General features: G+C 47.1%; 1 protein-coding gene across 8 annotated transcripts in view; it reads right to left on the reverse strand.

The window, feature by feature from the left end:
• Positions 1-25,383, reverse strand: part of LOC119389576 (mitoguardin) — a 500,148-nt gene that overhangs the window by 444,066 nt on the left and 30,699 nt on the right. The window contains exon 2 of one of the 8 annotated variants that reach the window (XM_037656918.2): positions 24,802-24,932. The exons of the other annotated variants lie outside the window; for them this stretch is intronic. Within the exon in view, the coding sequence (XP_037512846.1) occupies positions 24,802-24,910 (109 nt within the window). The 5' untranslated portion in view covers positions 24,911-24,932. The remainder of the gene's footprint in view (positions 1-24,801; positions 24,933-25,383) is intronic. 8 annotated transcript variants of the gene reach the window in all.

A 25,383-nucleotide genomic window follows, 5' to 3' on the forward strand; every position in this document is an offset into this window, starting at 1 on the left:
GTTTATCGAGGAATTGGCAAACGCAACATTCCATGACGTGATTATCCGTGTTACGTACATGTTTCCAAAAGACTGCGCGCAGCGTTCTACCTGGGAACGTGCCGGTCGAAGAAGTGGTTAGAGAGCTAAGGACGGTGACCAGCTCGACCAGCTCTGACCACCTCTGCTCCATGTAAAACAATTTTATCTCTAAAATAAGGTGCCGCCCGTTTCATGGCCGATCCCCCGCGGTGGGTTGCGCCAGGTTGCCAAGGAACAACCAACCAACCAACCACCTCTGCTCTATTCACTTCGCAGAATGCTGCTTCGACAGAACGGGGCAGACGGCCTGGCAGTGTACCTACAATTTTTCCTGCTTTCCCAGCGCATCTACAAAAGCCTGTTAGTTTCTACCTCCTTGACGTAGCTTCAACACAAATAGTTACGAAAAGAAGAAATTGCGGCAAAAGCAAGATGTAACTCTTTTGAAATCCGACCAAACCGAAACCGAAACACCGAAGGACGCGGCTGCTTTACTTTTTTGTGCGTCTAGTCTGAGAGGTCGAGCTACCTCGTTTCGAAGCTGTGCGTGCTGCGCTTGCCGTGATGGCACACGTCGCCCACGTAGGTTAATGCTTGCGAATCCTCCTTCTGGCCAAGCGTTCGAGTGATGGATGTGTGCTTATGTAAAGAGAATAAGTGCGTTCCACGTTAGCTTGTGGTTACCCCTTGAACACTGACGCCGTTACATCACAAAAACCCAGTTCCTACTAACACATATGTAATTACAGTGCGCCAGCGCGCTCGATATACGAAGCACCCCTTCGACAATACAGATTATTCTGAAAGTCTGCAGCTGACAATGGGTGTATGAGATAATTTGTTTCATAAACAAGAAGAGGCAACTGTTCGTGGGTGTAACTTTAAAGCAGTTTCCATCTCATTTTTTGATTGTGGGACTGCAAACCAACGCGCGCGCCGCGCGTATTCCATTGTCGTCTATGGCGGTCGCGCCCTGTTTTTCCTCTAGCTACATGGCCGCCGCCGGCTTCACTTGCTCCCGTTGGCGGCGGCCGGGACTGCCACTCCAGAGGTTCTATAGAACCTCCTTGGGTGCACACAACGCTGTACAAATACCGAGAAGGTGTACAAAGCCACATCATCTCATTGTAACAGCTTGCTATTTTCAAAAATGGGTGGAAAGCTCAAAATAAAGGTGGTCAAGCATAGTTACAGTAACTCCTGCGAAAGTAGAACAACGACAGCTTTCACAAGGGCTAGCGGCATCGCTATCAATTCTCAGCGTTGCTGGAGCAAGCCTTCGTGCGTGTTTGGAGCCTTTCAGATCGAAAAATACTGCTTATAAAATAACTACGTGCTTTTAGGATAAACCACTGCAGCTACAAACGCTACGAAGGGTAAGCTTCCTGTCGCGCCGTAAAAAACTGGGTCGAGAAAAATCAGTTGTCGGTCCCTTTAAGTTAGGGCAAATATGGTGTTTTATCTTTTTTATTCTTTGTACTTTGCTGAGAGCATGGTGCATGTGTTGGCTGTTTTGGTTGTTTCAGGCCATTGTGGTTTTCACGTATATGTCAGTTGTAAGTTATGGTAGCCTCGATGCTCACCGGAGCCGAAGACTACCGCGGGTTCAGGCTTAGCGAGCCACAGGGCCGCGTCTACCGTCGCCTGCTTACGTTTAGCGCACCGCTCTGTGCGCGCTCAGCTAGCAAAGGCGTTGAGCGCCGCGCAGCATAAACACAGTGTTCGAGCTAACATACACACACAAACACTTTATTTGCCTTCTGCGGCACCCCAACACACACACAGTACACGTCCGCTCCCGGGCACGGGGAAGCAAAGGGCTTCCCACGCGGACGATACACCAACTGGGGTTCCGCGAAGCACGTCGCAGCTCGCAATGGCGAGCTTTGACACGCCGCTCGGGGAAAGGTCCCTCGCGGCTATGCTGCGCACTCTCACGGTGACCACTGGGTCTGGCCGCGAGAGTTAGGGCAATCTCCGTACGCGTGGGCCTCCGGCAAGTGCGACTCGGCGTGGTACGACCGCGCACGAGCACTAGGCACCGCTCTTTGGCTTCACGTACGAACCGGAGCTAACACTGAGGTAAACACGCCTGCAAGGATGCCGAGGCACCCAGGCAGGCTACAGCCCAGCGATTCCCAAAGGGGACGTTGGACCGGAAGGAAAATGCGTGCTTACCCAGCGGCGTCCGGGGAGAGAGAGAGTTCGTCCCGGCCTGCCCGCGCGTCAGTCGCCGAATTTCGCGGCTCTCCGACCGCGCGCAGCGCCACCACGAGTGTCGGCGCGTAGCGCAAAATGGCGTCACTTGCCGTCGCGGGAGAACGGGAGAGGGAAAGGATTCGAAATGCCCGCGCAGTGGCTTCGGGCGCGCCTCGGATCCCCACATCCTCCTCTCCTTAAATCACCCTATACCGGTCTGCAAAGGCAGCCGGTCGTCGCCCATGCATGCAAAGGCGTTATGCAATGAGCAACAGCTAACCTCAGCCCAGGCCCACAACTGCAGCTAATTACTCTACAAATAAAAAAGGAAAAAAAAATAACACAATACACTTGAAATACACTATACTATACAATATGGTGCTACGGAAGGGGGTAAAAAAAATTAAGACGAGTGTTCGTGATGCTCATGCGGGAGAGCGTCCACGGCGCGGAGGGGAGACGGCGCGTAATGTTGTTGGCCAGAGTGCGAGGCAAGAGGCCTGTTTGATGTCCGCATGCCCGGAACGGGCTCACCTTCGTCTCGTCGATCTAGTCGACGACAGACCCGCGAGTCCGACGAACGCCGCTTCGGTGGTGGTTCGGAGGTCCCGAATTCCAGGCTGGATGACCAAAGACCGCGCTGGGACGGCCGGTCCTTCTGCTGTAATCCTGCAAGGCGTCCCGGCGTCGGCAGAGAGCCGGGCGCAGCTACCATGTCAGCTAGCCTCGCGCAGCAGCCGTGAGGCAGACGGCAGCTAGGCTTCTCGACGACGGCCGAGAGCAGGACACAGCCGGGCTGTCCGTCTGACGTCAGCGGGTCCCCGAACACCTCCAGGGTCCACGGCGATAGGGTGAAGGTGGTTTCCTGTGGTGTCGTCACCACGCCGCACACTTCCAGGGCACGCACAGATCCACCACGCACGTACACACACACACACACGCACACACAGATCCGAAGACGGGCTTCTCCCAACGCGCCACGCGATGGAAGCCGCGTAGCGTCCTTCGTACCTCTCCCCCCGCATAAGCACCAGTATTCACGACCCCTTCCGCAGGCAAAAGAAAAAAAAAACACGGCGAAAAAGTAAACAAAACGAAATGACACTCGATACGCGGAAAAAATACGAAAAAAAACACATCAAGTACACGTGAACACTCACACAAACAAAAATAGCAGCAAACTGGGCGGGGGCCGACTTCTTTGCGAGCACAGGCTGTAAAGAAGCTAGCCTACTGAGGTTAGACAGTAAGGTGAGGGCCTTCGGTTGCGGAAATAAGTCCGCCGTCCGGCGCGAAATCACTAAGGTGACCGCTTCCTCAGGTTATACCGGTGCGTGGCCCGAATGCGGTCCGCCGTCCCGGGTGTGCCCCGTTGCTTGCGCGCAGTGCCACTGGGCGCTGGCGGGAGCTCGTCAGACCTCGACGCAAAGGCTTTCAGGTCTGCGATGTGGGCACGGCTGAGTTTTCCCGAAAGGGGATCTTTCAGCAAGTACGCGAGCGGAGTCCAAGCTTTCTCCACTCGGTACGGACCAAACCACTTAGGAGCGAGCGAGGCTGAGAACCCCTTGCTCGCGTCGCTAAGAGCGTGGTTGCGCTTCAGGACAAGATCACCTACCTTAAATGAAAGATGGCGATGTTTCCGGTCATACTGGGCCTTCTGCGCAGCCCTGGCCGATGCCAAACTCTGCCTTGCTCTACAGAGAGCTCGGTAGCCTCGATGCTCACCGGAGCCGAAGACTACCGCGGGTTCAGGCTTAGCGAGCCACAGGGCCGCGTCTACCGTCGCCTGCTTACGTTTAGCGCACCGCTCCGTGCGCGCTCAGCTAGCAAAGGCGTTGAGCGCCGCGCAGCATAAACACAGTGTTCGAGCTAACATACACACACAAACACTTTATTTGCCTTCTGCGGCACCCCAACACACACACAGTACACGTCCGCTCCCGGGCACGGGGAAGCAAAGGGCTTCCCACGCGGACGATACACCAACTGGGGTTCCGCGAAGCACGTCGCAGCTCGCAATGGCGAGCTTTGACACGCCGCTCGGGAAAAGGTCCCTCGCGGCTATGCTGCGCACTCTCACGGTGACCACTGGGTCTGGCCGCGAGAGTTAGGGCAATCTCCGTACGCGTGGGCCTCCGGCAAGTGCGACTCGGCGTGGTACGACCGCGCACGAGCACTAGGCACCCAGGCAGGCTACAGCCCAGCGATTCCCAAAGGGGACGTTGGACCGGAAGGAAAATGCGTGCTTACCCAGCGGCGTCCGGGGAGAGAGAGAGTTCGTCCCGGCCTGCCCGCGCGTCAGTCGCCGAATTTCGCGGCTCTCCGACCGCGCGCAGCGCCACCACGAGTGTCGGCGCGTAGCGCAAAATGGCGTCACTTGCCGTCGCGGGAGAACGGGAGAGGGAAAGGATTCGAAATGCCCGCGCAGTGGCTTCGGGCGCGCCTCGGATCCCCACAAAGTCTAGCGTGGTGTTGTGATTCCTTCCTTCGTGTGTGCGTCTTTTTTCGCTGGTTTTCTAAAGAATCATTAATGAGCAATTCATGAAAACCGGGATAGAAATGCCTCAATTTTCCTGAAAATCTTCAGAGGTTTGTGTGTAATTGTAAATACTGAAGTAACCCGCAAACATTTCAATTAAACACGCGATTTAGGCGTATTTTTGACATGCACTGTTGTACTCTATAAATGTACCACTTATCACTTTTATTAACTGATTTTTTTATATAATAGTATTCAGCTAATTCCGAAGCACCGAGATCGGGAAAGCTGATTTGTTGACAGCAGGCGCTTGGCGAGAAGTTTAATTTCCGGAAGGAGGGTGGGCGTAGAATTACCGAACGCACCCCTGGCTACGCCGCCGATTACAGTCAAGGTACATGTAATAATTGCGGGAAATGTTTATTCATTGGTTTATGGGGTTTAACGTCCCAAATCGATTCAGGTTGTATGAGAGACGCCGTAGTGGAGGGCTTTGGATAATTTAATTCGACAACCTGGGGTTGCTTAACGGCCACCGGTAAAGCACAGTACACGGGCACCTAGCATTTCGCCTGTATCGAAGTGCGAAGACCGCGACCATAATCGAACCTACGTCTTTCGGGTCAGCAGCCGAACAGCTTTAACCATCAGGAGCACAGCCAAAAAAAATTTTTTTTTGGTAGGAAGGGTTCAATCATACTTTATGTATGTTTGCGCGTGTTTATATTCGCAAGTAAAACAGAAAAATTTCGAGAGTCAGAACCCCCCCCCCTCCCCGGTTACGCCAGTATTAACCACTGTTATCTCGGCGACTTCATTGAAGGGAAAGGTTAAAAATTCTAGGTCATAACGAAGAACCTGCTTTACGTTAAGCATACTATGACAAGGAAAAAAAGTAGCAAAATTATACGAAAGGTTGTCGTTTCAAAACAGTAAACATATAATTAAGCTAGAACATAACGGTGCAATTTTAATGTTTAATGCTTTAAAGAGAATAAGATTGTTTGAAAAGAAAAAAAGCAGTAAGTGCACGAAAGTTTCAAAAGTATTTTAATGAAGGATTAAATTATACGCAACATTCGGCACTTAAGTGCGAATTACGTCGTGTGAGTTAAGGCCATTCTCGATCTCAGATGGTCGCGGCCGGTCGGAACGTAGTTCATATCGAGCGCGACTGGCTCCTTTCCGCAATTTGCACGAGTGAGTCGGTCATGACCGAAACATTTGATCCTGGTCACACTTTATCGCGATCAAATTTCATCGAGTGACACATCAATAACTTTCTGTATCATGAGCTTGCGAGACTGAAATTCTACAAACGTGCCCTGCAATTACGGTGGCTACTACATTGCTTTATATTGATATGAATAACGACAACGTACAGCGGCCTTTCGTGGTATCCTTGCCGTTCCTTGGGCACTTCACATAAGCAGTAATCCTAATTGCAATAAAACCTGCAATTGGGCAAGGCGAAGGCTGTCAGAGGAGGGACATCACGAAAGGATTCCCTCGAGCCTCCAACGAAATTATGCAATGACCTATTTGTTTCCAAATGCCTACGAAAACATTTACAGACTCTTCTGATATATAGTCAGGCAAAAAAGGTTTGTGAAATCAGCTCTACTGGTATTTCAATAATGCGCTTAGCCAGTAAGTAACGCTAATGTCTGTAGCAATGAACATGACGAGAGTAGCAGCGACGGCCGTGCTCACGGTGCCTGCTGTCATTCGCGTAACACTGAACACGTGCAGACCCGGTCTCAAATATTACTGCACACAATCGTGCTTTTAACGCGATTACCTAAACGGAAAAGCAAGTCGTTTTCGTAACTCTGTTGAAAAGCCATTCAATATTCGGGAACACAATCGCAGCTGTCCGCAGCCTTCACTCGCGCTACTCGCGCTTCGCCATCTGCTACATAGAGCCTGTTGCTGCAGTAGCGCCACCTGCACCGGAAGTCGGTTGCGCGCCGCTTTGAGAGTACGGCGGAGGCGGGGAGTTTGGCAACTGAAGCAAGTTCTATAAACGTTGCTCCCAAGAACTGATCCCCCTTCGGAAAATTCCTGTGTCCACCCCTGTGTGCTATGAAATGTTAACAGGCGCTTCAAGTGTGTGGCACTTTTTCTTATGAAACTGAAAAAAAAATGCTGTTCCCGGAAATGTGCTACATTCGACCGTGGGTGCACTACAGTTGGTTACGCGCTGCGGTGGTTTCGCAAGCGCTCAGTCGGCGGCCCAAAACTGCCCATCTGCAATGGGTCGAAATTGTAAGGCGCCGAACGCCACAATGTGAAAGCGAATACTCTTGGAGTAGTGTGTTATTTATGAGCACATTACGGAAAGATATTCAATAAAATACCAGCTGTTCGGCACTTACTTCTTGGAGCAACTAACACTTTTCATGTTCACTTTTCGTGCTTGTGAGATACAGACATTTTTTACATTTCAATCGTGTGGCAATTCTATACATAACATACGTCAGTGCCCACAACAGCGAGATATTTTTTATTTCAAAAATAAAGAAAAGGGGACAACGTTTTATTCCAAATTAGATTAACAATACACCAGGTTGACGTAGGCTGCCCCTTATGAAATTCACTTTGAAATGGGGCCAACAGCACTTTCTTACTGTCATCGCTGTGGCTAGTCGCGTCGCGCGCTAAAGCCTCTTCCCAACTATTCTACACGACACGCAGGATATTCAGATAGCTAACAATGCTTTATCCACGGCACTGAAAACGGAGAGACAAGACTTATAACCTAGCGCACAGCTTCATTCTCAGCGACGGCAGGCCTACATGTGACTCTGTGACAAACTTGTACGTTCGTTCTGTGAGGCAGTTCCTTACACGTAATAACTGTCAATGCAGTGACTAGGAAATCCCCGTAAGGTGTACAGGCCCTTACACACTTGTTTGACATTTTTATGACCCGACTGCCCACTATCAAAGCAGATACAAGCAAGAAGTTATAGCAGCGACAGCAATACGATTCGGACACAAGCCTCCAACAAGGTGCTGAATCAGTAGTTTCATTAAACCTTCGACAGATGGCAGCAATTTTGCATAAGGTCTACTGGCAGCGAGATCGACCTATAGTCCTCATGCGCTCAGTTGATGGCGCCACCGCTGGATGGATGGATGGATGCTATGAGCGCCCCCTTTAAAACGGGGCGGTGACATGTCTGCCACCAGGCTCGAAGAAAAAAAAAAAAAAAAGCTTCCTTGTTTCATGTTGGCCTAATACCTTATCTACATTGATTAAATTTATGTTATTATACCAAAAAAATATAAATTCACGGTCCATCTCTCTGCCTCTTAAGGCAGAATGACCTTATTTTTCCCCCATTATTTATTTTTGTTCTTTATCTCTACTTTTCTGCCACCAATACTCTAACCGTCTCTTACTTATTTCTATCGCGGACGTGTGCAGCTTTCCATTGTTGTCCCTAAAACCCAAGGCTTCATGTAGACTCGTGCCCACACGTATACCTGGGTGAATATCGCCACATTCAATCAGTACATGTTCCATCGTTTCCTTAGTTCCCCCGCAGCATGTACATTGTTCTTCTTCGTTACTGAATCTCGCTTTATAACTACGCGTTCTAAGGCAGCCCGACCTTGCTTCAAACAGTAAAGCGCTTCCCCTTGAATTATCATAAAACCTTTCCCTCCTTATTTCGTTTTTTCCCTTTCTGTAGTTACTCAGAGCCGGCTTCTTTTCCATCGCTGTCATCCAATAAGTCTTCTCCGCCTCTCTGACCTTCCGCTTAATGCTCCTTGTTGCCATATCGCCCGCACTGCCAGCCGTATATTTACTGGTGAGCCTCCTAGTTCTTTTTCTCCACTGCGTGTCAACGCTTTTTCTATACAAATACCTGAAAACCTTCTCTGCCCATCTATTGTTCTTCATTTTCCTCAGCCTCTCTTCGAATCTCATTTTGCTCTGAGCTTCCCTCACTTCAAAGCCTGTCCATCCCATATCACCCTTTACAGCCTCATTTGTCGTCTTCCCGTGAGCGCCCAACACGAGGCGGCCCACCGTCCTTTGATTTACATCCATTCCTGATTGTACCTCTGACTTCATGCACACTACTGAGTTCCCAAATGTAAGCCCCGGGACCATCACACCCTTCCACAGCCCTCGAAGCACCTCGTACCTATTGTATCCCCATAAAGCTCTGTGCTTCATAATTGCAGCATTCCTCTTTCCCTTTGCTACCGATGCTTTCTCTTGTACCTCCATATATCTATCCCCCTCATTTACCCATACTCCGAGGTACTTGTACTCGCTTACCCTCGGTATTTTTTGGCCCTGTATAAAGACCGCATGGTCCTCGTGATCACTGAATACCATCAATCCACATTTTGTTGCACTAAATCCTAGTCCTAGAGCCTCACATTCCCTTCCGCATATATCTGCCAGTCGCTGTATATCATCTTGACTGTCCGCAAATAAGACAATATCATCAGCATAAAATAGACCTGGAAGCTTCTGCTCAACCATCGTGCCGACCTGCTTGTGTGACAAATTAAATCCAATGTTGATACCTTCTAGCGCTTTTTCCATCCTCACCATGTACAGCATGAATAACAGCGGGGACAAAGGACATCCCTGTCTCAGCCCCTTGCTAATTTCAACGCTGTCCTTACTACTTATTCCTTCCCATTCTATACAAACTGTATTTTCTCGGTATATTTCCCTCAAAAGCTGTATACAGTCGTCACCTATGCCCACTTCTTTCAGTATATCCCACAAAATTTCCTGATTAACGTTGTCATACGCCCCGGTAATATCTAGATAAGCTATGTATAAGGGCCTGTTTTCTATTTTCGATATTTCTATACACTGGGTAAGAACAAACAGATTATCGTCTAACCGCCTGGCAATTCGAAATCCATTCTGAAGTTCTCCCAAAATATCATTTTGTTCTACCCACGCTTCTATTTTTAATTTTACTGCCTGCATCGCCAACCTGTATAGCACCGATGTAATGGTTAGCGGTCTATACGAGCGAATGTTATCCTTTTCTCCCTTGCCTTTATAGATTAAGTTCATTCTACTTTTTCGCCAACTGTCTGGTATTTCCCTCTCCTGTAAGCACTTTTCTACGGCTTTCAGCAGTGCTTCTTTAGTTTTATGTCCGAGTTCGTTAATGAGGCTGACGGGAACCCCATCTAAGCCCGGAGTAGTGCGCTTAGGAATTTTTCCTTCGGCTTTCTTCCAATTGAAATTCTCTAGTACTACATCTTCGTCGGTTGCACTCCTTTGCGTACTTTTACTCACTGGGGGAATCCCCTGGGCGACCTTTTTAAACGAATCAGCTGTTATCTTTCGGATGTAACCTAGCGCTTCATACCCTTCCAATTGATTTCCTCCTTCATCTACCATATGTTGTTGCATTGTGACAGACTTCCTACCCAGCGCTTTTAGGTGGCTCCAAAATATCCTAGGCGCGGCCTTCTTCTTTTCGCGAATCTCTGTCATCCAGCGTTCACTTTCACCTTTAGTTTTTGCCTCGACTAATTTCTGCACAATGGATTTTTGCTCTAAATATATTTCCCATATTTGGTTGACTTCGTCCTGTGGCCGCTTCTCCTTTTTTGCTTGTCTGTGCTCCCGTGATGCCTCACGTCGCTTCTCGATCGCCTCCCGGATTTCTTTGTTCCACCAACGTTTTGGCTTTCTCTTTCCTTTCCAACAAATAGTTTTCTTCTCTTTTTCCATTTCTTTCGTGATTACATGTAGCAGCTCACTATACTTCCAGTCTTTGCCTGGTAGTTCGTCTACTTTTTCCTCGACTCTTGCGGCTATATTTGTTATCTGTTTGTCATTTAGATACAAGCTGCCAAACTTTGATTCTGTGTTCTTATTTTCAGTTTTATATCCCATTTGTAATATTATGCGTTTATGATCACTACCCAAGCTGTTAATGCCTTCCTCGTCTATTCTCATCTCTCTAAGTTTGTCATATATTCGTTCTGTCATGAGACAATAATCAATGCTCGATTGCCGGTTTCCGACTTCCCACGTGATCTGCCCCTCACACTTAGGCCCCACGTTAACTATCTCAAGACTACGTTGCTCGCAGAGATCTAGCAATAACTTGCCATTGGTGTCTGAATCCGTCAAGGTCATGAATGTGAGCGTTCATGTCCCCTAGAAGGATTATTTCGGCATCATGACCAAATTCTTTAATATCGGTGCTTATGCATTTCACTATCTCCAGATTCTTTTCTCTGCAGTTATTGCCTGTCCACAAGTAAGCTACACATAGCCACGTTTTCTTTCCACCTACTGTGCCCGAAACCCACATGTGCTCTGAACACGTTTGTTTCACTCTATCCAATTTTGTTCTGCTATGAATTAGCATTCCAACACCTCCACCTCTCCTTTCTGAGGTGATCCTGTTACATCCTTCCCAAATATAATTGTCAATATGTGGTGGCTCTTCCAAGTCTCTAAGGTGTGTTTCTGTAACCGCATAAACACCTATCTGTTCCTTGCTTAACTGCTCCTCAATCTCTAACCATTTTGCCTTTTTTCTGCCACCCTGCATGTTTATGTAACTAATTGCAACACGCGCCTTCTCCCTTCTTTTACTTTTTCTCTGGTTTTTCGCTATACTGCCTGTCAAAGAGTCCCCCTGGTTGTTTTCCTCATTACAAGCTACCGTGGGCACCGAAGGGCCCGCGTGCCCCCCAAAAAAGCTACTGCGCGTCCTGCCAGTCGACAGCCCACCTCATGACCAAGCCTCTTATCGAAGTGAATTCTGTCTCTTTGGAAACCGCCCCACCTGTGCACCTCCCTGTTTATATCCACTACCTCGAAGCCCTTCTCTCGACTAATTCGCCATATCTCTTAGTTTGCGTCGACAACCGCTCTTTGCAAGTTATTTCTCACTGGTACTTCCGGTATTGTGCATACCACTATCTGCACCTGAGAGGAAATGGCGCGCATGTCCTCGACCCCTTTCGCCAATGTGGTCGCTAGTTCGGCTGATTCTTCATTCAAGACGTCGTTTAGACCTCCCGCAATTATCACGAGGTTACGTCCATTAGCCTTAGTTGCGAGTTTTGCGCTAGCTTGTCTCATCACTGATCCCAGCCTATGTCCCGGGAACTTCCCTATTAAAACTCGTTTGTCGCCTCTCACCCTTTCCTTGACTGCTTCTTCGCATCTAACTAAATTCGAGCCCCCGGCGATTATCACGTGCTCCGACTCTTCTGCTGGACCGTCCCGCACCTGGCCACTGCCTCGGTTACTAGCGCGTGCCACTGTTGCTTTGTCCCCTCCCCTTCCCAAAACTACTTCGCGGAAGCTGGGTCCTGCGACCCTTGCACCTGTCTTTTCCAAACCTGTTTCCCCCTTCGAGTCTACCACTGTGGGGGTGGATGCCCCGCTGTTCCCGCTGTCGCTTGCTTCTTTGTTCATCATGACTACCTTCACTAACCCCTCCTCGGCTGACTTAAGCCTTTCCCCCATAGCCATCGTTTTTTCCCGTTCTGTCGCCAACGCAATCTCCAGCTCGGTGATTCTTACCATGAGCTTATTCTGGGCAGCCATCATTATTTCCATTTTCGCCTCTAACTCGCATTGCTTACACTTGGCGTCAGCTCCCTCTGTCTTCTCATCCGTACAAACCTCTATTTTCCATCCCATTCCACACCCTGTACACTTTACGGTCTTTTTAACCATGTCTAGATCGTTCACACGGCGGATTAGATACACTTAAAGTCAAATGGTATCACAAAACTCCGCAAGTATGCTATACTTCAAAGCACATGTGTGCCTTTCAGACACGTGGTGACCGAACGAAAAAAAAAAAAAACCCCAGGCGACTGTCACACAGGAAACAGTACAAAATTGTAAGCCCTATATGCTTCAAAGCTTCAATCTAGTGGCTTATGCACTCATATAACTAAAAAAACAAGCTCGAATCATGCATAAAAAAAAAAACTTATCTGACGCTGTCATTCCGGAGCCCATGAAAAACACGTCCGTCCTCTAGCAGCGTCAAAAGCGGAAAAAAAAAAAAGTGGCCGCATGGCGCTGCACACTCTCCCGAGTGCGCAGCGCCAATGCGGCCACTTCGGGCATTTTGTCCCTGTTCTCCTCCCGGCGCGTACCTCGAAGTTGTGTGTGGCGAACGTCGATGCGTGAAAATATGAACGCAAAACAAGCCCTGCTTGCCTTTTTGCGGCTACGGACGGATAGCAAACGTTCAGGAATACTTGAAACAAAGTAGTTCACTTCGGCGTGGCGACTTGTACGCCGCTAATCACGTTTACTGCGTGAGGTAAGAACTCCAAGTGCCGTCGGTCCGTCGAAAATATTCGGAAAATGCGTCGCACAAATAAAAAGCGTGGAGTACGACGAGCGTTTAGAAGCCAGTAAACTTTTTTCTTGGCGTACGATAGAGAATACTTTTTACCGGCAGCCTCGCGCGTCGCTTGTCCTGTGACGGGCGCGCATTAGCAGAAAGCGGGGATAGTTGAAATGACATATTAGCAACGATAAAAAGATAGAGACCGCATGAAGTTCCCGTCTTTTAGTTTTCTAGCGTTGTTGGTACGTCAAACGCTTTGCTAAATTATATTTTTGAACATGTGCAACTGTGTTTTTTGTCTAGGTCGTGTGATCATGAAGCCGATCCTGAGGCCCCTCAGTCCTACAGTCGTGCACAGCCGACAAATTGGGCACTGCAGAGGAGTGTCTTGCGCCGCAATCGTTGCCACAAATCTCCGTTCGGGCGAACAGTAAATAAGAGGATCAAGGGAACCAACAATGTGTCAATATTACCTGGGGCAGTAGCGCAGCCAGAACTTTTTTTTTCGGTGGGGGTTAAATCATACTTTATGTATCTTCGTCCGTGCGCGTTTCAATGTGTGCGTGTATACATATCATAGGTCGGCAAAAAAATTGGAGCTCACTCAGACTCACTCAAGAAATATATTTTGCTCTGAGGGCTCACTCAGACTCAAACTCACCTATACATTACTCAGCCGGACTCACTCATGGCTTCACCTTAGTCTGAGTGAGCCTGAGTGAGTTGACTCCTTAGTCCGTTGCCGTAAAATTAGCTTTTTGGATCATAGTGTCAATCCTTTTTAACGCCAATATCTCACATAATCGGTGCTATACGATACGCCTTTCGATCTAGCACCTTCAAATACGAGTTATCATATATCATCATTATCGTATATCAATCCAGTAAGGACATTTTTATGAAATATGCAACTCACAAGAAATATTTTTATCAAGAGCTTCCTATTAAAGAGTTTGCTGGGGGAGGTCATAGCACCCCTTCCTCTAACTCATACCTCTGATCAATAAATATTAAGGTGGCACGTGAATCCTAGTGTGTTGAAATATGTGTGAATAGACTTGAGTATGAACTTAAGCCGATATAAGGCTGATAGTAATGCTGAAGATGAGTAGATAGGACCACAAGTCGGCAGCAAAAGGTGGAGCTCACCCGGGCTCACTCACGAAATATATATTGCGCTTAGGGCTCACTCGAACTCAGACTCACCAATATTTCCCTCAACTGGACTCAGTCGGACTCAGACTCGCTAAAATTTTCTTCAAACCGGACTCACTCGGACTCAAACTCACCAAAATATTACTCACCCAGTCTCAGACTCACGACCCGATCTGAGTCTGAGTCAGTCGACTCATGAGTGAGTTTGCCGACCTATGATACATACACATGCAAAATTTTAAAAAAATTCAGGAGTAAGGGCGAGGAAGGGTGTCAATAGCCAGTGACTTGGATAGAAATCGAAAGAAACTGCGAAGACAGGACCAGTTTGCTTATCGGGCGCGCCGAACGGCTGCGATCCAACGTTTTCGCCGATCAGCCTCGTACGAATTCCATGGAAAATGATAAAACTGTACATTCGGCAGTTACCCGGCCGTGTTCTTGTAGCTTTTATGACATGCGAACTCGCAAGAGCAGATAGAAGTCGACTTTTTTCGCCGCGTACACACGCTTGCGCTGCTAGGGGTCATTGCCAACCTGCTGCGGCCAAGCGCGGCGGTACGGAGGGAACAGGGACAATTTGCCAGCAGCCGCCACAGTGGCGCTGCATATCCGATTTGAAACAGCAGCGCACGAGGCCTATAGGTGGCAGCACGTCGCCCGCGCGATGTGTGGAAGCGTACTGGGCTGCTGTTTCTATATCATCATGCTGCGCTTCGTAGCTGTCAAAAACGTTTCAATTTCTACGTGGAGGTTATATTGTTCGGTTCTGCAATGACACACGTATTTCACAGAGCTAGAGATAAGCTCTCATTCTTATCCTGGCGGCACGCAATAATGCCGAGTGGCTTGTCAGGTGTCGGAATGGCAAAGCGCTTTCCGACTGTGCGCAGCAAGCACTTCGATCACGGTGGGTTGAAGCGTTCGCTGACGAAAAGTGTTCATGCTCAGGTAAATACGCTACCATGTTTCTCACTCTTAAGTCTGTAATCTGTGCATTCATGTTTGTCACAAAAGAGCGCGTTAATAAGGCGAGCGCGCGGCCGCTTTCAGACGACCGCGGGAAAGCATGGCGCCAGCCGTTTGCTCAACGAACGCGCGCAACGAAAACACAAGCATCAAAGACGCCGCGTGCGCCGATGATCCTCCTCTCCCACTCGAAACAGCCACAGACAGCCAGATCAAATGCCTGGCAAAGTCTTAAAAGATCGTGAAGGAAAGATGATGCAACGCCGAGTGACGCCGCCACGATTAGAACCGTCGAGAAGAAACTCGCCCCTCCCCTAGCTTTGGCTGTGCTGCATGCCGAAGAACACTCCCGACGCTTCTGAAACCCCGGAGAGAGGGGATATAAGCGTGCACCAACGACCAGTCAGTCAGTCAGTCAGTCCGGAGATGGTGAAGTTATGTTGAGTGTGGTTCGGCCAGCCAGAGAAGACGTGTTTATGATGTAGTACGGTCAGTCGATCGTCGATCTGGAAGAATCAGATGATGACGCTGTGTGAGCAGTGACAAGTTACATGAGTGTTTCCTGGAAGAGAAACATCCCGGACCAACGATAAAAGGGAACAACGACAATCAGCGCTGGAGTGTGTGTGAGCGTTTCCTGCAAGAGAGGCATTCAAGTTACGTTCCAAGAATTAAGGACTGGATACGTTGGTGAATATTCAGGACTTTAACTGTTCTTGAATAGCATGTAATGCATGAGATTGCATTTGTAGCACGTGATCTGTTTGTTCTGTTCCCGTGTGTTTCAGCACCATCTAAGTTATAGTGCGAGTTGTGATGGATACCAGCCGAATGTGCATGTTTATGTGATGCTTGTACTGCTTTAACTGAAAATATATTTTGTTTGCGTTATCAACTCTTGGCTCTGACTCGGTCTTTGGACCACAACCAGAATTTGCTGGCGCATTAAAGGACCTACTCTAAATTGTCCGCGCTTTCGTGGTGCGTTTCGGGGGGGCCGATACGTCAGCCCTTGGAATCTGCCTGGCGACTGCCTCCCTATTAAAGGGATTAGTGACAATGTTTGTTGCATGCGTAGTTTCTACGCACTACGTGCGTGAACACCGTCACAGTCCACCAAAGATCGTGGCGACTTGGCAATGGCTGCCAGTAAAGATTTGCTTAAGCTTTTGCATACTTCCCCAAGTATATGAATCGAGTCTCCAAGTATGCAATTCGTCCTACATCCTTCATGCGCCACCTTCGCAGAGAATGCAAGGTTTTTCTGCGTGAGCTGCCAGTCCTTTAAAGCAAGCGTCACCGAGCCTTACTGTAGTCTGCACGTTTTCCGTCGCGATTGCTGAACTACGAGAAGCATTTTCAGTCTTTCCAAGTACAAATAGGAACGCCGAAACTTGTCCAGTTTGTGCATGATCGCTTTCAGAGCAAAAAATGTCGTTTCACGAGCCAGAAACGGACGGACCACGTAAGCTATGAATGAACGTGCGCGAGCAAGTTTATCGCCTCTGCTCATGCTGATATATTTGTTCTCTGAATCTTTTAAGTGAGTCTTCCAGAAATGATTGCAGCCTGATATACTATCAAAGTTGAAGTTACCGTAGCGTATACATAGATTTCACTAGCAGGATTAGCTGCCTCGCCAGATGCGATATAGCAAATTGCAGTACGTGCCGCGACCAACCATATCCGAACAACTTGAGGTTTTATTAGCATCCTGCAAGTCATGAGCAGTTCAATTATGCTATTGTTTTCTCGTCAGCCAACTTGATGTACACTTTTCTGTACTCTTTGCTAAGCCCGGAAGGCTGGAGCACAAATGGGATAACGTGCGCAGCATCGTCAGAGCAGCACATAGAAGAGACGGCACATGAATTGAGTGATGTGGCCCGCCGCAACAATTTTGTCGCCATGGACCATAAACCTGACACAGTCCCTAACATGAGTCAGAATTGTGCTCAGAGGCAATGGTGCTGTAACACGGAATCACAAATATTAGTCTCACAGCATGTTGAAAAGCGACAAGCGTATGTGGTGCGGTCGCATTAAACAAATGCTTTTTGCATCGCTACTAAAAAAAAAGCGACTGACTTCACGAACTTCCATTACCAAAAAGAAAGAATCAGTTAACTCAACATCGACCAAATCGTCCCCGTCAAGTTCCACTGTGATTCTTGAAAAACAAACACAGCACACGCTGCTGCTGGAGTGACAATGCACCAGCGGCATCCACACTTCGGGGCTTCGTCCGTTTGCCGCTAGGTGCCGACTGTGTTCAATCTCGAGGCCAATAGCAACCACAGTAGGAGGCAGTGGAAACAACAAAACAAGCTGTCTCAGCTGTCTCAGCTATGCCCACGTATCCTATCTGATGGGAGCAAGAAAGGTGGTTGCGGCAAGAAGCACGCCAAGTCGTACACAAAATGTGCCACCAGTGTTGTGTATGAATTTCCGCTATCCTGTGGCAAGACGTATGTCGGCCAGATGGGAAGGTGCGTGAATGAGCGTGCGCGGGAACATGAGCTTTCACTAAAAGGTAAAGATGGGGCACATTTGCCGACCCACTGCAGTTCACATAAGTGTGAGCCGTGCTTGAATAAGATTCAGATTCTGGGTAGAAGCGGGGACACCACGGCTCGAGAGTTGTTGGAGGCATATCATATCAAAGCACGAGGTTGCATGTGTATCAGTGACACTTCATTGTCTCTTTCGCAGGCAGAGCGCAAGTTCATAGATCACAGGTTGTGATTAGGGTGGTATGCGCTCGCTGTGTGCCTAGTTTCCTGCGCATGTCTGTGCCTATATATTTGGTTGCACTGTCTCTTGAATAAACAGTCCAAAGTTTGCGCTCCCCTGGACCCCTTCCCTCGTTATTTCCTCGCGCAAGAAACAGCCATACTTTGTGGCTTGTACTTAAACAAAACAAAGACTGGAACACTGGTGGCACGCGAACCACCTGCAGGATTGAAGACATCCGGCAGCAGATACATCGCCTCAGTGATTTGGAGACCTATTGTGCCAGATCCAGATTTCCCGTCCAATAGGGGATGGATGGATGGATGGATGCTATGAGCGTCCCCTTTAAAACAGGGCGGTGACATGTCTGCCACCATGCTCGAAGAAAAAAAATAAAAAACTTCCTTGTTTCATGCTGGTTTAATACCTTATCTACATTGATTAAATCTATGTTATTATATCAAACAATTATAAATTCACGGTCTGTCTCTCTGCCTCTTAACGCAAAATGACCTTATTTTTCCCCCATTATTTATTTTTGTTCTTTATCTCTACTTTTCTGCCACCAATACTCTAACCGTCTCTTACTTATTTCTATCGCGGACGTGTGCAGCTTTCCATTGTTGTCCCTAAAACCCAAGGCTTCATGTAGACTCGTGCCCACACGTATACCTGGGTGAATATCGCCACATTCAATCAGTACATGTTCCATCGTTTCCTTAGTTCCCCCGCAGCATGTACATTGTTCTTCTTCGTTACTGAATCTCGCTTTATAACTACGCGTTCTAAGGCAGCCCGACCTTGCTTCAAACAGTAAAGCGCTTCCCCTTGAATTATCATAAAACCTTTCCCTCCTTATTTCGTTTTTTCCCTTTCGGTAGTTACTCAGAGCCGGCTTCTTTTCCATTGCTGCCATCCAATAAGTCCTCTCCGCCTCTCTGACCTTCCGCTTAATGCTCCTTGTTGCCATATCGCCCGCACTGCTAGCCGTATATTTACTGATGAGCCTCCTAGTTCTTTTTCTCCACTGCGTGTCAACGCTTTTTCTATACAAATACCTGAAAACCTTCTCTGCCCATCTATTGTTCTTCATTTTCCTCAGCCTCTCTTCGAATCTCATTTTGCTCTGAGCTTCCCTCACTTCAAAGCCTGTCCATCCCATATCACCCTTTACAGCCTCATTTGTCGTCTTCCCGTGAGCGCCCAACACGAGGCGGCCCACCGTCCTTTGATTTACATCCATTCCCGATTGTACCTCTGACTTCATGCACACTACTGAGTTCCCAAATGTAAGCCCCGGGACCATCACACCCTTCCACAGCCCTCGAAGCACCTCGTACCTATTGTATCCCCATAAAGCTCTGTGCTTCATAATTGCAGCATTCCTCTTTCCCTTTGCTACCGATGCTTTCTCTTGTACCTCCATATATCTATCCCCCTCATTTACCCATACTCCGAGGTACTCGTACTCGCTTACCCTCGGTATTTTTTGGCCCTGTATAAAGACCGCATGGTCCTCGTGATCACTGAATACCATCAATCCACATTTTGTTGCACTAAATCCTAGTCCTAGAGCCTCACATTCCCTTCCGCATATATCTGCCAGTCGCTGTATATCATCTTGACTGTCCGCAAATAAGACAATATCATCAGCATAAAATAGACCTGGAAGCTTCTGCTCAACCATCGTGCCGACCTGCTTGTGTGACAAATTAAATCCAATGTTGCTACCTTCTAGCGCTTTTTCCATCCTCACCATGTACAGCATGAATAACAGCGGGGACAAAGGACATCCCTGTCTCAGCCCCTTTATTTATTTATTTATTTATTTATTTATTTATTTATTTATTTATTTACAGATACTGCAATCACCATTTGGTGATTTTAGCAGGGTGGTACATCAAGTTAGTTATGAACAATTGGCAAGTACAATGACATATAGTATATACATGTTATACAATGAATACAGGGAAAAAAAATACTTCAACGGGCAAAAACATACAATAAAAAATACAAGAATACATTTAACAATCATGTACAGTAGTATGTACTACGATTCAACTGATTAGTGCACTTTCTAATTTCGATGAAAAAAATGCCAATGAGGGTGCTGAAACAATTGCATTAGTTAATTTATTCCACTGGACTATGGTGCGAGGAAAGAATGAATACTTAAAGCAATTATTGCGTGTGGGAAAGGGGGTTATGGTGAGGTCATGTCTCTGCCTGGTAGAGTAGCCAGAAGAAAAAGAAAAAATATCAGCTATGTCTACTTGATAATGGCCGTTAATCAGTTGATACAAAAACTTAAGCCTTGAGTTACGGTATCTTAATGATAAAGGTGAAAGTTGAGCTCTGGTTAATAGGTCCGTAACAGAAGTCCTTGAAAAATTATTGTAAATAAAACGCGCTGCTCGTTTTTGCACTCTTTCTAATTTGTTAATGTTAGTCTTAGTAAACGGATCCCATATAATAACGGCGTAATCTAATATTGGTAAAACAATTGATTTGTACGCTAAAAGGCGGACAGAAGGAGTGGATAGCTTCAGTGAATGACGTAGAAAAAACAGTTTGTAAGTTGCATTCGTCGTTATGTGTGTAATGTGTTTGTTCCAGCATAGATCATTCGATATGTAAAGCCCCAAGTACTTATAATTAGTGACTTCAGACAAAAAAGTGTTGTTAGCATTGTATCTGAAATGCAAAGGACTTTTCTTGTGTGTAATTCGCATAAAAACAGTTTTATCAAAGTTAATGACCATCTGCCATTCCTAGCACCAAGAGGCTACTTTTTGAAATGCCTGATTTAACAGAAGTTGATCGGATGTGCTATGAACCTCTGAGTACAAAACACAGTCATCTGCGTAAAGTTTCACTTTAACAGGAATTTGTTCTACAATATCATTAATGAACAAAAGAAATAGTAGAGGTCCTAGGACCGAGCCCTGGGGAACGCCAGAATCAACCGTTACATATTTTGAGTTACAATCGCGAAAGGAAACAAGTTGTTGTCGTTTGTCAGGTAAAAAGAAAGCCAGCCCATTAACTTTTTGTTTTTAAGTACTTTCTCTAATTTAAAAAGTAATTTTTTGTGAGAAACCTTATCGAAGGCTTTGGCAAAGTCCATAAAAATTGCATCTATTTGATTGCCGTGGATTTCAACGCTGTCCTTGCTACTTATTCCTTCCCATTCTATACAAACTATTTTCTCGGTATATTTCCCTCAAAAGCTGTATACAGTCGTCACCTATGCCCACTTCTTTCAGTATATCCCACAAAATTTTCTGATTAACGTTGTCATACGCCCCGGTAATATCTAGATAAGCTACGTATAAGGGCCTGTTTTCTATTTTCGATATTTCTATACACTGGGTAAGAACAAACAGATTATCGTCTAACCGCCTGTCAATTCGAAATCCATTCTGAAGTTCTCCCAAAATATCATTTTGTTCTACCCACTCTTCTATTTTTAATTTTACTGCCTGCATCGCCAACCTGTATAGCACCGATGTAATGGTTAGCGGTCTATACGAGCGAATGTTATCCTTTTCTCCCTTGCCTTTATAGATTAAGTTCATTCTACTTTTTCGCCAACTGTCTGGTATTTCCCTCTCCTGTAAGCACTTTTCTACGGCTTTCAGCAGTGCTCCTTTAGTTTTATGTCCGAGTTCGTTAATGAGGCTGTACAGCGCCATCTGTCGACAATCCGCCATGTTTTGTTGGGCGCGAAAACGAAACCAGTCACATATCGCAGCCTTTCAGGTGCTAGCTACTGGTTTTTCATCTTCGTTCTGCGATGTCTTCCCAATGTTTCGCGCGCTGTTCAAGCAACGAGAGAGCCCTGGTAATGCCGCGAACAAAGTAACACTTTTTTTAATCGAATTTATCAGTTACCTGAACGAAGAAACAGATGTACCGACGCAAACTTGTTTCATCAACAAGGTCGGCACTGTGCTTTAATTCGGAAATGATCGGCACACAAAAGCGTTCTTCAACGTCGGTTCTTATTTCTCCGTGCAATTTAGTTGCTCGCCTGCAATATAAGGTAGACTTGCAGAACAATATATCCCGATATATGCATTTTAAAACAGACGGCCGACGTCGCACACGCGCGAGAGAGCATAATTGATCAACATTAACTTGTCAGTGTTGCAGATCGACGAAAGCAAGGATTTACGTAAAACGTGTAAGCAGTACCACAGACGCTGCTGTTCGCGTCCGCGGAGAATCAGCGCCGCCACACAAGACTCAATCGGTGCAACTTAGATCCCAACAGGCATCTCTTTGCAAACTTCGCAAGACAGCATGCGCTGAAGTACATAGTCCGCATGCCGCGTCTGCCCTTCGCTTTACACCTCATTATCCCTCCCATTTTATTGTTCTTTTGCTTTCTTCGTACAGCGTGCGCTGCGAACACTGAGCCAAGAGTTACGGTGCCGTACAGTAGGTGGAGCTATTTGTCCGATAGATATCGCATTCATCTTTCCGTTGATCGTGGGCCCATGCCGCCGTGGGATGCGAAAGCAAAGAGCGCAATATTTCACGAAAATATGCGAATGAACGCACATGTATAGCGTTAAAGAAAACCAGAACGACAATACTAGATCGACGCCATAGATTACGACCACAAGATATTATAAACAACCAGTGCGCACGTAAAAAAGCACTACTCAGGTCGCTCTCTTTGTATACAGTTGAAACGCAGATGAGTATTTTTGTTGGTTTGCGGCGCACTGCTCATGCATATTTCCATGCCGTGTTTATTTCAAAAAAACTATGACACACTACTGCGGAGGGTGTAGAGATACTTGTGGCTAAAAAAAAATGAGCCGAGGAAAGCAGCACAGCGCTGCACAGGTCGCGCAGAAACAATGCGGTGTCGATACCTGACGAGCGCTTATGACGCGTGTATATAATCGCCGTGGTAAATACAGTGTAGATGTATTGCAGTGCAAAGTTATCTCAGAAGTTTGGCAGTCACATCTCCTCTGCAACGAACACTTTTCTTGAACGCCTACCTCAGATCGGAAGCGCACGCCAACGGCAGTTTGGCTTTGCGAAGCGGTGCTTTTCTTGAACGCCTACCTCAGATCGGAAGCGCACGCCAACGGCAGTTTGGCTTTGCGAAGCGGTGCGCCTCTTGTAGCTGCCATCCGGATGAGTTTTTATGCGCTCAGAACTCGGATATTGTGTTCTCGTCAATTTGTGGCAGTACAGTGAGATCCTCTGACCATTCGGCTATGGGTGCCGAAGAAAACAGCCGCATTTTCTTGGCTCGAAAGCTCCGCCAACGACTGCTGCTCAACCTCTCTGTGGCCTTTCCTTTGGAGCCGCTAGCAGACGATTCCGCGATGGCGCCCAACACAAAATGGCGGACGCGCCCAGTGTTGCCGGAGCACCAAGCATTATGAATATCCCCTATTGGCAGTTGCTAAAGGCAGGGCTACAATAATCATCATCCATCATCATCACCATGGTTTTGTCAGCAGCAGCTTTCGTTTTGACACAATAATTGTTGGCTGCTTGCTTTCAGGCCCATGCAGTCAAAATCGATGACGACATCTTCGGTTTGACTTGGGGATATGCATGCAAAATGTCACAAACATGATAAAAGTTTTCGTGGGGTCAGGGCGCTTGCTCGATAGTTGGCGCTAATTTCAAATAGCTAGTAACGTATCGAGTGGGTGCTTGCATAGGTAGGGGTGCTTGTTCACAATTTCATCATTCCATCGTTAGCAGGCTCGTAATACTGAAAGCAGGAAGTGGCACACGTGGAAAAGAAGTACACACCGCATGTCACCTGCTGCCCCTCTGTGCCATCCACGCATGCCATATATGGTAAAAGTTGGTTAATTTGGAAAATCTGATACTTCTGGTGCTGGCAAGCACATCCATTACTTATTTAATGGCATCTCATTAATTCAGATGTATCTGGCTGCACCTCGGCTAATTTGGACAATCCTCAGAGTACAGGGCGAGACCCTCTCTGCAGAAGTGAGACGCAACAGCCTTCGTCATCATAAGCATCAGTAAGAACTGTATGGTAACAACAGGAAAGCCTGAACGCTTTGTGCCTATTTTAGTTTACCACCATGTATAACACTGCATTGGTTGTATGCCGTCAGAACTGTGCAGTCGTTTCCAAGATTGCATTTTGTTGCTTCTGCAGCCTTTCTGGCAAACGAAAGTTTCAATAATAATAGTAACTGTTGGGGTTTAACGTCCCAAAACCAAGATATAATTATGAGACGCCGTAGTGGAGGGCTAAGGAAATTTCGACCTCCTGGGGTTCTTTAACATGCACCTAAATCTAAGCGCACGGGCCTCAAGCATTTTCGCCTACATCGAAAACGCGGCCGCTGCGGCCGAACGAGTTTCAATTTGACTTGGTGTGCTATGGCTGTGTGCTACCAGAACTTGTATTTGTATTGCTGCTTCACATCCTCAATGGGCTGAGCAAAGGTGAAGCAAATGGGCAGCTCAGTAGAGCAGACAATGTGCCTATAGTGCCCTTGGTTTCTGCCTGTGCCTAATTATATGCTGAACATAAGCCACGCACTTGCATGTTCCTGCTAACCGCGGTATAGTCCTATATTAAACAACTGATACAGTATGAAACAGAATAGGATTGTTTTAAATTGGCTTTGCAAGGATTACGCCATGCGCGTCGGAAAGCTTGTCGGTTGAAAGCAACCTCCGCGTGGCCCTATGTTCTAGTCTAAAATGTGTGCGAACCCACTGTAAGAAATTGCAAAAAAGCATGATAGTAAACAGGTGCCAGCATGTTGGGTGCAGTGCACAGCCTTTGGCCCGACACAAGCTTTCGGAAATAATCAGGAAAAAGGACACGGAAACGCTCCAGGCTGTCTTCTAAATTTGGCCATAACTTTGCTTATATTATACTGCATTTCATACCAAGCGTGCAACACTGTGGAAGCAGTGCCAGAAGTTCGGTCATCAAAAAAGTACAACTCTGTCTCAGGGACAGCTTTTGTCGTTGTAAATTCTCGTGCAAGTCAGGCATGAGCTTACGTGTGAGATACCATCTGCAAATGAAAAAAAAAAGAAAAAACAAAAAAAAAGAATGAGCCATTAAATGATGCAGAACAACACATTTATGACTGTATAAATTTTTTTTTATTTCTATGGCAAAAAACATTTTTCACTTATCACAAAAGAAAAATATTCAGTTTAGGGTGGTCCAGAGAGACTCCGCCAGGGGGCGCCGAGTAGTGCGGACGTGCTCACATCGGACCCCGTTTCTTTCAATGTTTTCGGCAGTTTTTCCGGAATGGACACACGGAAACTATACCTTTTCTGAAGCGGCAAGCTCTCAGGAATCCACCGAGAGTGGAGTTTTATCGGTGGGTGAACCTTTCACCATCTTGTGTGATTTTGAATCTCTGAACACGCCGTACGAGTGCTAACCCTAGCGCACTAAGCCTACTTACGGCGTTGTTGCGCGTGGTGGCCCAGGTGGCCTCGACGCCGGCGCTC

Source organism: Rhipicephalus sanguineus, chromosome 1, assembly GCF_013339695.2.
Source record: "Rhipicephalus sanguineus isolate Rsan-2018 chromosome 1, BIME_Rsan_1.4, whole genome shotgun sequence".
Lineage (NCBI taxonomy): Eukaryota > Metazoa > Arthropoda > Arachnida > Ixodida > Ixodidae > Rhipicephalus > Rhipicephalus sanguineus.